We start from the raw sequence: 12204 nt of genomic DNA on the forward strand, positions 1-12204 counted from the left end.
CCAATAGGTTCCACTGCCGCCCACACTCACACCCCCGCTGCCCTCTTTGCCTTGTTTCAATTCAATGAGAAGTTGTTTTTAAATTGTGCCAGCAACTAGCTAACAGTCCAACGTTCTCCTTGTCTATTTGCAGCAACAGCGACACAGCAGAGCAATTGAAACACATCCAGGCGTCTAAGGGAGGTTCGACAATCGCATACAGCTATATCGAAGATGGGCGTGGCACGCCTTTCCCTAATGCTGCTGGTGGCAGCGATGCTCCAGCTGAGCCATGTGGCCGCCTACTCCAGTACGTATACGTAATATAGATCTGTGTATGTTTGTATTTTGTTGTCCGCGTGTTCGTCGTGTCACTGTTACACCTTATACCACTTTTCCCGCTACTCTTTCACCTGCTCCTTTCCGGAGACTTGAGCTTGGCCAGTAGTTCAGCTGCTGGCTTAATCTCGGTCTCCCTCTCTTTACGACTATAACTGTGTCTTTCTTCCTTCCTCTCTCTGCCTCTCTCTGTCTCTTCGTGTCTATCTTTCTGTCTCTTTCTCTGTTTTTCCTCTTTCCCGTATAATTGCGTATTGTACAAATTTATCATGCATCATCGCCATCGTCATCGTCATCATCATCTCCACTGTCATCACGATCAACATTGTTAAACAACTAAATACGTAACTGACGCATCCACGTCTTATTTTATAATTTTTATTATTTTGAATATCCTCCAACTCGTAACCCGAAACATACTACAACACTTTTCCCCCAACACCAACACCAATTTTACCCCGACTCCAACTTTGATACCGGATCTGACTCCGACTCCGACTCCGTCTCCGAATCCGAATCCGCCCCCGCCTCCGACTTCGCCTCTGTCCATGTTTGTGTCTGCGGTTTCGCTTTCGTTAACTTGCGCATGTGAAGAGTATGGACGCGGCTGTGCCGACATTGGGTGTCTGCCCACTGAGGAGTGCGTCATCACTAGCGACTCGTGCAGCTACAATCAGCGCGATGGCAAGGACTGCGGCAGCTATCCGACCTGCAAGCGCAAGAGCGGCTCCAGTACCAACCAGGCCAACCCCTCCTCCTCGTCGTCGTCGGTTAATCCGTCAGGTATTTATTTAGCTTTTTATTTCTATCTTGTGTTTCATTATTTTTGTTTTCTGTGCGGCTGGGTACTTGGCGGGCTTTACCAAATTGATGGCGGATCAAACGCCGCACACGAGACGGACTGACTTATCGGACAGTTACACAAGCGTACAAAAATGTATATGTACATGCATTATAGTTGACTGCAGATAATTGTGGATTATCATTTGCTTAATTTTCTCTGATTTCGTATTTAAATACCTACACACATACACAAATCAGCTAGAGCTTTACTAACCACACAATACACTCACGCAAACACCAATGCTAAGCGCTGTCTTTGTCTAACACGCACACTCACACCCAAGATGAACTAAAACTGAAGTGTATCTGGTCTTTCGTTTCATTACACTTGCACTTTCGCCCGCATTCATTGTCTCATTTTATAGCACTGAGCTTTTGACTGGTGCACAGCACTAGAAATACATACACATGCATAACTAAGCGTCGCGCTCATCAGCTTGCTTACTCGCTTGCTAGCTAACGCTCGCGCTCTCTCACTCACTGTCCCCAGCTGCTGGGATTGGCGATGAGTGAGTGAATTAGCGTTGGCTCGCTCGCTCGCATGCAGCAGCTGCCGCCACGGCTGCAGTTGGCTGATCGGTCATCGCTGATTAACCAAGTGTCTTACATTTGTATATCTCTTTCATTCTCTCACACTGCTCGCTCACTTCGTGGCAATGGCAATCATCAATGGCTTTACTAACAGGATCCAGCCTGAATACGGGGCCCGAGAATAAAATATTCGCGCCGGCTTCATCGAATCCCACTCTTAACACCTACACCTACTTCAGTCACAGCAATCACAATAACAACAATAACAACCAGAACGGTGGGCACGCGAATGGCAACCAGCAACTATCGGGCAGCCATCAGAATGGTGGCCAGGGCGGCCAAAGCGGCGGCCAGGCAATCAGCCAGAACGCTGCGAATGCCGAGGGCTCAAACGGGGCCGCCGGCGCCTCAGCCACCGGCATCGATCAGCACTACGTGTTCGGGGCTAAGCATCATATGCCCATCATACCCAATATGCCCATATTTCCATACAATTCGCCAACGCAAGCGCCATCATTTCAACAGTTTCCCCAACCCAATCATCCAGGTAGCGTGCTCAACCCGGGCTATCCCATGCATGGCCTGCAGCCGGTGAACCCCTACAATCCAGCGTTCGTATTTGGCCAGCTGCCGTTTTATTCTGGACCGGCCGGCACTGGTGGGCCGCCCGGGGGCGGTGGTGCCGGCGTCGGCATGCCCAGCTCTAGCATGGGCATCCTCGGAGGCGGCGGCGGCGGTCTGGCGCCATACGGCAGTAACTACCAGGGTTACCAGACCCACCACTCGAATGCGAACATGTACAACAAGCCGCCGCCACAGTACCAGAACCAGAACCAACAGAATCCCTACAATCGCCAGACCCAAGCGCATCCTTCGGCAGCTCTGCGGTGCGGTAACTCCAGCGCCCCGCTCATCGGCCTGCTCGCGGTGCTCGTGTTGCTGCTGGCCCACCGAGGCAGCGCTAGTGGCAGCACGTAATAACATGCAGCAGCGGTCACCCTGGATCCTGCCACACGTCGACGATCAAATCAGCTATTACTATTTTTTTTTTTTCAATTCCCATTATTTTACGTTAACTTCTATAGCCTGGTTTTATGGTAGATTAAGGAATGCGCCTCGACCCGGATTTAATAGCAGTCGCAGCGACTAGAGAGTCGATGATCTCACGATCTCACTCCAAGTGCAACAGCAGCCACAACAACAATGAAAACAATAGCAGCTAAAAAGTTAGATTTAATTATGCATGCGATTATTTGCATATGTGTACATACATAGCTGAAGCATCGACAATATATGTATTCTGGGAGCTATCTCTGTTTGAATACGCTCTCAAGCCACTACCAAGCGTATGTGTGTGCCTATGTGTGCATGCGTGTGTGTGCGTATGTGTGTGTGCATGTGTGGGTCCATTTGTGTGGTCTAACGAGCCGCTGTAATAGTCGTTGCCCTGAAGGCTCGTTGCACTCGTTGCTCCATGTTTTTTGCAGCTCAATTAAATTGGAATTTAATTTCAGGCTTAGAGCGAGTACCGGACATCAGCCGCAGACTTAGTTGCCACACACACTCACGCACACCCACACACACGCGCACATGCGCTAACTCTGGTAGCAACTTTGATGTTGAATGTTAATTTAATTTTTGTTGCTGCTACAAATTTTGTGGCAAGCATTTCCGGCATTTATTCCGTCGTTCATATTGCTGCCGTTGCTGTTGCTGTTTCAGTTGCAGTTGCTGTTTCTGCTGATTGAAATTAACGCCCCACAACCACGTCACTAACCCCCCCCCCCCCCCCTTCACCCTCCTCCTGGCCACTCAACAACCCAGCACTCTGTTGTATAAGCGGATGCGCGTGTCAATCAAAATGCATACGGACAAACTGATTTGAGGCTGCAAAGAAATAAATAAAGAAAAGATAAATGTAGATGCGCTAATAATTAGAAATCGAGACATATAAAGAAAAATGTGCACAAAGTACACAATTAAATGTAATTTTAAACAATTTTTTTTCACATACAAACAAGTAATGACATAACTAAAAATCAAAACACAAATAGAAAATAATTCTAGAATTTGCCAGCATCATAAAAGCTGAGCCGGGACTAAAGCAGTAAATCCAAATGCAAGAAATATTTTCAGAAATACAGTTACGAATCTGATTAAATGCCAAAAGTAACAATCTCTAGTTGATGTCCGATAAATGCTATCGATCAAATTTGTATATCGATCAATGCCAGAAATGAGGAGCTCAATCGGACAGCACATTTTCACATACACATACATATTTAATTTTAAATTTAAGATAAAATATGGGAAAACAGTTAATTTCAAGAGACGTCAACATTTTGTCTATCATGTGAATGCTCTAATTTAACTTTTTTTCTATATCATTTATTATAACTACAGTCGAGTTTCTATAAGTCGTACGCCAAAAAAATCGCGAAAAATCGAATCGAATCGAAAAAAAAAATTGTATCCATTTGAAAGAAAATCGTTCTCAATAATTCTCGATAATTTAAATCTCTGCGTGGATAAAAAAAAAAAAAAAAAAAAAAAAAAAAAAAAAAAAAAACTTAAGCCCTTACCATTTCGAATTGTCGGGATTCTACTGTATTATTATTAATTTTTTTTTTAATTTAATTTCAAAAACAATTTAGCGTTGACCAAACTGTTTTTATATAATTATTTTGTATATTTCTTGGTTGTAATTTGTAAAGCAAATTAAATTTTCACTTACAATATTTTAATACAGGTATCCCTCGTATAACGCGATAGTTGCGTTCTAGAAGAATTGCCCGTTATGTAATTCCGCGTTATCTAAAACATAGTTTTCATATAAATTTGGGGGTTATGTTCTAATAGGGTTTTCTTTACATAAAATATATACAAAATCACAGATACACATACATATATTTCAACTCAATACTAAAGTTCAGACTTTCTTATACAATACAAACACAAGATATGAATAATAATACATACATATTTCAAAATTCAAAAAACATAATTTAAATAATGATGTGCACATTAAATAATTTGAAAACAAACCAAAACAAATTAAAGGTTTATTAAACAGTTTATTGTTATTCTTCAAACTTCATGTGGTAATTAATCTGTTTCCCTGTCTTCTAAGATCTTTGCACGTTATAATTATGTATTTTTCCTTTCGCGTTATATAAGCCTAAATTTCGCGTTGTACTGAAACCTAATTTTTCTAAATCGCGTTATATCGAAACCGCGTTGTACAAGACCGCGGTATACAAGGGATACCTGTATATTAAAGTCATGTTTTCCCCCTTTTTTTTGTGACTGAAATTTATTTGAATAAATCTACTGCAAATATAGCACAAACCAACCAAAAATTTATATACGTATAAATATAATTACTCCGTCCGAACACGCATTCTGCGCATTCTTGTTATTATTTCCCGTTTATTTAAACACTCACACATGCACAGACAGACGCAAATAAGCAATGGCATTAATTTGAATGGAAGTCTACTAATAAAAAATGTTTTTTTTTTTTTTTTTTTAATTTAAACAATGAACAGTATTAATGAACTAACTACAGCATTTGATAAAATACATACATACATACAATTACAGATAAATAAATAAATAAATAAATATATATATATATATATATATATATATATATATATATATATATATATATATATATATATATATATATATATATATATATATATATATATATATATATATATATATGTACATAGACTTAAATTTATTCCTGGCAAAAATATAATGAAATATTACAACTCTTTGAAGTGCATGCAAATAATATTTAAATATTGAAAACTACATAATACATAATACATACTTTCATAATATATATAATACATAAATTAGGTATAGTTAAAGCAGGGTACGCAAGGTGTTCGGCTATTCTCGTTTTAAAAACTAATTGATAGCGGCAGGGAGAGCATCTACCGTTTCTGCTTCAATTTGGCGTTGTACATAGCAGTCGCATTTATGAGTATATATATATATATATATATATTCTATATTACATATATATAACCAATATACTTATCCATACGGCAAAGAAGACTTATAAAAACTAAGCAAAAAAAAAAAAACAAACTCAAAGTTGTGTAGAATTTAAATGTTGGAATAACGATAATTTTTTATCGATAACTTTATCGACTGTAGGCATATACAGAAACGCTAATCAAAAGGTAACAGAGGCAACTGTAATGAAACTTTAATTAAAATAAGTTAATCAAAATGAAAACTAGAATTGATTAGAACGAATTAAGAAATCCTCCTTCCCCCACTCCCTAGCATAGATTGGGCTTTCATTCATTTTTTCTTCATTTTTGACGTTTTCTTTGTTTTGGCCTTGTTTAATGCTTATCGCTTTTTATGTTTCCCTTCTTCTTGTTTTTCTTCATAAATTATGTTTTGCCCTTTTGTCAAACGCTTTTGTGGCTAACTCTAACTGCTTACCGCTACTGCGCTGCTGCTGTTGCTGCGATGCTGCGGCGATGCAATCGCTGCGTCTGATCCACAGTGAGCAGCGGCAACACGCACAACTCGTACGCGCCGAACGGACCCAGCGCCCCGCTGCCGGAGGCAGATGGCAGTCAGGGTGGCGCCGGTGGCGCAGCTGGTGGATACGGTGGCGGCGGCGCAGGTGGATATGGTAATGGCTTCTCGGCTGGCGGACATGGTCTCTATCCCACGCTCCCCAACAACAACAACAATGGTGGCGGTGCTGCTGGCTACAATCCGTATGGCGGCTACAATCCACAAGGCGGATACAATCCACAAGGCGGCTACAATCCGCAGGGTGGCTACCACCCGCAGGGCGGTTACCAGCCCGCTCCTGGCGGTGGCTATCAGCCGGTGCCCGGCTACACTCCGCCCGCGCCTGGCTATGACAATGGTGGTGGTGGCGCCGCCCAGAAGCCCAAGGACAAGCAGGGCGGCGGCTTCTTCTCCAGCTTCTTCTCGAATCCGGCGGTGAGTCAAGCGGTTTCCGGTATCATTGCAGGCCAAATAGCCAAGCAGCTGCAGGGCGGTGGGGCCAACGGCGGCGCCAACGCAGGCGGGACCAACGGTTACCAGCCCAGCGGTGGCTACTCAAGCGGCGGCGGTGGCGGCGCATCCGGCGGCTCGTCCGGTGGCAGTAATCTACTTGGCGGCCTCCTTGGCTCTGTGCTTTCTGGCGGCGGTGCCAGCGGCAATGCCGGCGGCGGCGGCGGTGCCAGCAGCTTCCTCGGCAGCCTCCTAAGCGGCGGTGGCACTGGAGGCGCCACCCATGGTGGTGGTGGCAGCGGCCTCAGCGAGATTTTCAACTCCAAGAACTTTGGGGGCCTCTTCAGCGAAAACCCATCCTCGCGCAGTGGCTCCGGCGGCGCTAGCAGCAACGGCGCCAAGGACTACCCCACTCAGCCGCCCAATAGCTACTACGGCTAAGGATCTGCGGACGACGGAGCATGTGGACACCAGCAAATATATATATCCACGGCTGGCTTGGCCCTACTTTCTAATAATTTTTTACCACTCTATACCTAATCATATATACTATATATATGTATAATCAAATGGAGGATTTTCAATGAACTAAGAAAAGAACAATACTAACAAACAGAATCTAATACAAATACAAATGCATAAGCAACATGGAAATGCAAATATAAATAGAAACACAACTTCAAATACAAATATATACCCACACAGAACAGCCACATATACACACACACACACACTCTCACACACACACACAGACAAATATATACACATATATATACTATTTGAAAGATGATTTCAACAAATACTTGATGTTAAAGCAAAAAATCAAATACAATTCATATTACGTATTCAACAAATATAAACACGAATCAAAACTCAAGCTAATTGTGAAAAACAAACAGAAGCAGACAGAAAATCGATTAATCTGTAAATAAAAAAACGTAAGAATTTAAAGCCACACAACAAAGCATTTTCATTTCATCCCAGAAGGGGCTCACCCTAGCTAATCGAAGGTAAGTGTTGGGAGAAAGCCTTGCTACAGACCAGTGTTGCCAATTTTTGTTGAGCAAAAAAACCTGTTTTTAGTGGAAAGATACTTTAAAAAATCCGGAATTTTGTGAACAAAAATCGGAAAAAGCTGATGTTTTTATATCCTGAAAACATTTTCAATGGGAAATCAGGGTATAATGGTTTTCTTGAAATGTATGTAACAGGCAGAAAGAGGCGTGGCAGACCCCACAAAGTATATATATTTTTGATCAGGGTGACGAGCTGAGTCGATTTGGCTCTGTCCGTCCGTCTGTCCGTACGTATGAACGCCTCGATTTCTGAAGATATAAAAGCTAGACTTCAATTTTTTTTTAAATGTCCGTAATTACAGCGTGGATATCGAGTTTATCATTAAAAATCGATAACTCATCCCAATCTTTTTTTATCGATAAAAAACCTTATCGAAAACCAGTTATAAAATTATATGTTCTACACCTTTATTGCTAGAGTCTCCAAATTTTTAATGTATGCTTATATGCAATTTAGCCAATTTCGATAACTATCCCCTCACCTTCACTTTTGTAAAAGGCGTATTTCAAATACTAGAGACATGTGCTTTGGCAAATACATCCATATTCATGTTAAAAAAATTATTGAAATAGCTATTCCTTGGAGCAAGGGGGTTCAGGGGATCTCGTAGTCGAGCAGTCTCGACTAGAGCTGATTGATATTTAAATATATTTTTAACAACTTATAATCATGGCATCCTTTCTTCAACCACCGCAAGCCGTATCTGTGAAGTTTTATAATATAGATGTTTTGCCTGACGCTTGAAATTGAGTTAAGCATCACAGTATTGATCTGACGAAAAGTTTTACCCACTTACGCATTGGCAAAGAAAGCAATGCAAAAGTGGCCAAGTTCCTAAATTTCTTATTTCCTATCGAGTCCTTAGAAACACGCCTCTCAAGCCAAAACTTTGTAGCGTCTTGAATAGTTTCCTACTGATTTGGGTGAATGTTCTTATATTGGTGTTCAATACTTTCAATGTTCTCCAAAAATATATATGCATGAAAGGGAATCAAAATTTTTCACTATTTGAAAAGTTTTATGCAACCTTTAACACATAAATTCTTGTACTACACACTATCAAAAGAGTTGCGTACCTTCTTTATAAGCTCTGTTAAAAAATCATTTCGTTTCATTTATTCTGAATTAAATATAAATCATATCCTAGTTTAGTTAGTTCCATATTATTAACTCTTGGTTCGTTCATTGAAAATTGAATTACTGAACTATTTGGTTTTAATTAGACTACAATAAAGAAAACTTCATTCTTCATACGAATTATCCTACAAAACACGAAAATTCGCTCAATATATAAAAAAACGTAAATAAAGCAAATCATTCTTTAAAAAATCCAGAATCCCCGCTGCTCGCTGTTTTGGAATATTTCCCGCAATCGGCTTTTCAAAAAAGCTAGATTTTACGAGAAAAAAGCTGATTTGGCAACACTGCTACAGACCAGCAGATGCCTCCGTAATGAGTTCAAATGATGTGGCAATACTTTTAGGTGGAATAGCCATAGATAAAGGCGATGCTCACACAGCTTCATCTATGGGATATCGCTAGAAGGCGGGGCATGCTGGCCAGAAGATTCTGCCCCAGAAGAAAACGCAAAGTCGGGAGTACGGGAGAACTGGAGTACGAGAAGTTGGCAATAAATGAAAGTAGAGATCCTCTCAAGTGCGTGCGATCTGCGCTGCATAGGGAAACCCACAGCCGACTTGCCGCTTGTTGTGGTTCTGTTACAGTGGCTGGCAGTGGATAATACGAACACATACGCACACACACACACACACACACACAAGTTGGCAAACGCAACGAGATGGCCATTTGGCTTTGGTTAACCGACTACCGTTTTGTAATTTATTTAAGTAATAAAATAAATATACGAGTATGTACACTGCTGCCGCCAGAGGCAGTAGCAGTGGGCGGAGCACCTGACTGGACTGGCGTAAGGAGTAGAAGCAGCTGCCAGGAGGACGAGCTCAGTGCCAGTACACGCCACCACCAGCACATATGTGTCTATACTGTACATTAAGTGCGCGTGCTGCTAGTGTTGGATAGTGCAACAACTGTGTTGTTGTTGTTGCTGCCATTGTTGCTGTCGTTGTTGTTGGCAGCGAAAGTGCGCTTGAAGTACACGGAGCACCTACTTGGCCAAAGTGAATTTAGTGTCAAGTGCAGGAAAATGTGAAAAGCAGCTACGAGTTAGTTTTTCATATTTAAGCAGCACTAGACGCGACAACAACAACAACAGCAACATTAATAGCAACAACGCCGATGTTGACGCTGGCGGCAGCAAGCGCTTGCCCCAATCTTCCACCTTCGAGCGTTTCATGCCACATCTACATAGCCATAGCCATAGCCGTTGCCTGGGGTCTGTCTAGTGTGGCTGTTGGCACTTGGGCGCCGTGTGCATGGTGCGTGGCTCGGTGGGGACCAGGCGGGGGGCAACCTGCCTGCAAAACAATGACGTGCCGTATTTAGAAGCTAACGGAAAACCCGTAGCTGAAGCTGACGCTAAAGCTGACGCTGAAGCTGAAGCGTTGCATCCTGTCCTGTTCCACACCGCGCGGCGAACGTCGGATGTCGTTGACTTTTCAAGTCGCATTAGGCGAATGGGCTGGCAGCAGGCGCAGTGGCAGGAGACGTTGAATGTGAAGAGGCAGCTTGCAATGATTGGAACGAGGTGCGCATAAAAATACATGTAAGAGGCTTTCAGCTTATTGTTTGGCACAGTCGCTGTCGCGTTTTGCGATTGCACACACAAGCCACCTCCTCGCCCCCTGCCACACGGTCCATCGGCTTAATTTTATTGATATTACGCGTACTTGTCGCAGCCCAGGTCGACAGACGCCCACCAAAACCCACCCACCCACCTATGCCTGGGCCGCTCCTTGAGGCAGCCTATTAATTTTTATGCGTGAGGTGATTTTTATAAACAGCCCAAAACTGAGAAACGAGCTGAAGGAGGAGTCTGGATAACCAGCAGAACCAGCAGGCGCTGCTTTTATATACATTCCTGACAGCTTCAATCCAATTACGTGCCATAATCAACCAGACACGTGCTTGTCTTTTACGAGTACGAAAAGGCAACAGCGACAAAAAGAAGTAAGAAAGCTGAAGTCGAGACTGCTCGACTACGAGATCCCCTGAACCCTTCGAGCAACTGATATTTCAATAATTATTCGCATATGCACACATGCACGCACACACCCAGACATACGTACGCACGCATAAACACGCATTGGCTGCTGTGCACTATGGGGAAAAATCCAAATTATCGGGTATTAATTAATAACTTGAAAACTAAGCCAAATTTTTTGATCCGGTTTTTGTATTATTAATTTGTATACCATCAGAAATATATTTTAGAAAAATGGGCGTGTAACAGCCCACCCAAAAAATATTAATTAACATTTTTTATTAAAAAAATATTTCTTTTTAAAAATTTTGCTTGTTTGTTCTTTAAAATAATAATTTTAATTTAAAACAATCGAACTTTCATAAAATCGAAATTAGTTTTCTTCAGTTTCGAGTTCCAAATCAACCAGAAATATTGATCCGCTAAAAAAATTCGGGTTCTTCAACTGATTTAATTGTGCCTTCAACTTTACATAATACAAGACGTACAACTTCATTAGACAGCGACCTTTATGCTTTCAAACTCGTTTCTAAAGATTTGCCGAAGAAATAATCTGATCAGATGTATCCATTGTTAAAAACCATCAGCGAAATTATGGATTCTGCTCTCCTTCCATGCATGATGAAATTAGTCTGATTTATAGACCTGGTTGGGCAAATCAGACGCTTCCTTACCAAAAATGCCTACAGGATGAACAGTATTTTCCATAATCTGCCTCAAATGAACAATTATTTTATAAACATTTGCTGTCATAGGCAGTCATTCATAGTTCTCAGCTAGTTTTTGTTCCTGCTGCATTTCTTCCATTTGTAATTTATATTTTGGCAAAAAAACGGCTTTTGCTTTTTTAATATCATTTATAAGTTGAATCAATATTAGTCTTATTTAGTTTCGCCTTAAAAAAAAATCACAATTACTATTTCTTGGTTAGTTGCCTTTTTCATTGAGCCAAATATCACACAGGTCAGCTCATAGTCACCTGCTGAAAATTGATTTGCGCCGGTTGTGCGCAAAAGTGCACATTGAGACAAAGGCATTAAGATCCCAATTAACTACTCTATAACATGCAATTGGAATTATACTTATGCGCCCTTGTGGCTGTTTTATATGTCTTTGCAAAGTTTAATTTTATTTACAAGAAATGACATTTGACAACACTTGCTAATTTTACAATAAATGAATAAAATCAGTTCAAACATCAAATGTTATTTAAGCCAACGCATAGTAGAAGCCCTAAAAATTCATATCCTTTTTAAGTTTCTCAAAAATAATGTCTAGTCATTGAACGATGATTTGAAAATCGGGTACCACAA

At 41.4% G+C, this 12204-nt stretch overlaps 1 protein-coding gene across 5 annotated transcripts in view; it reads left to right on the forward strand.

The window, feature by feature from the left end:
* Mnr (Membrane-bound Notch regulator) overlaps nt 1-7657 on the forward strand; it is a 108127-nt gene extending 100470 nt beyond the window's left edge. For 2 of the 5 annotated variants that reach the window (XM_089474019.1, XM_089474018.1), the window contains 3 exons: nt 134-289; nt 913-1101; nt 6227-7657. In XM_089474019.1, coding sequence (XP_089330145.1) covers nt 214-289; nt 913-1101; nt 6227-7134 — 1173 coding nt within the window. In that variant the 5' untranslated portion in view covers nt 134-213 and the 3' untranslated portion in view covers nt 7135-7657. Of the gene's footprint in view, nt 1-130; nt 290-912; nt 1102-1846; nt 5797-6226 lie in introns of those variants that run through there. The other 3 variants (XM_089474020.1, XM_089474017.1, XM_089474021.1) reach the window with 3 other exon arrangements.
* The last annotated feature ends 4547 nt before the right edge of the window (nt 7658-12204 follow it).

Source organism: Drosophila arizonae, chromosome X (assembly GCF_054131065.1).
Source record: "Drosophila arizonae isolate 15081-1271.41 chromosome X, UAZ_ARI_1.0, whole genome shotgun sequence".
In the NCBI taxonomy this organism is placed as follows: domain Eukaryota; kingdom Metazoa; phylum Arthropoda; class Insecta; order Diptera; family Drosophilidae; genus Drosophila; species Drosophila arizonae.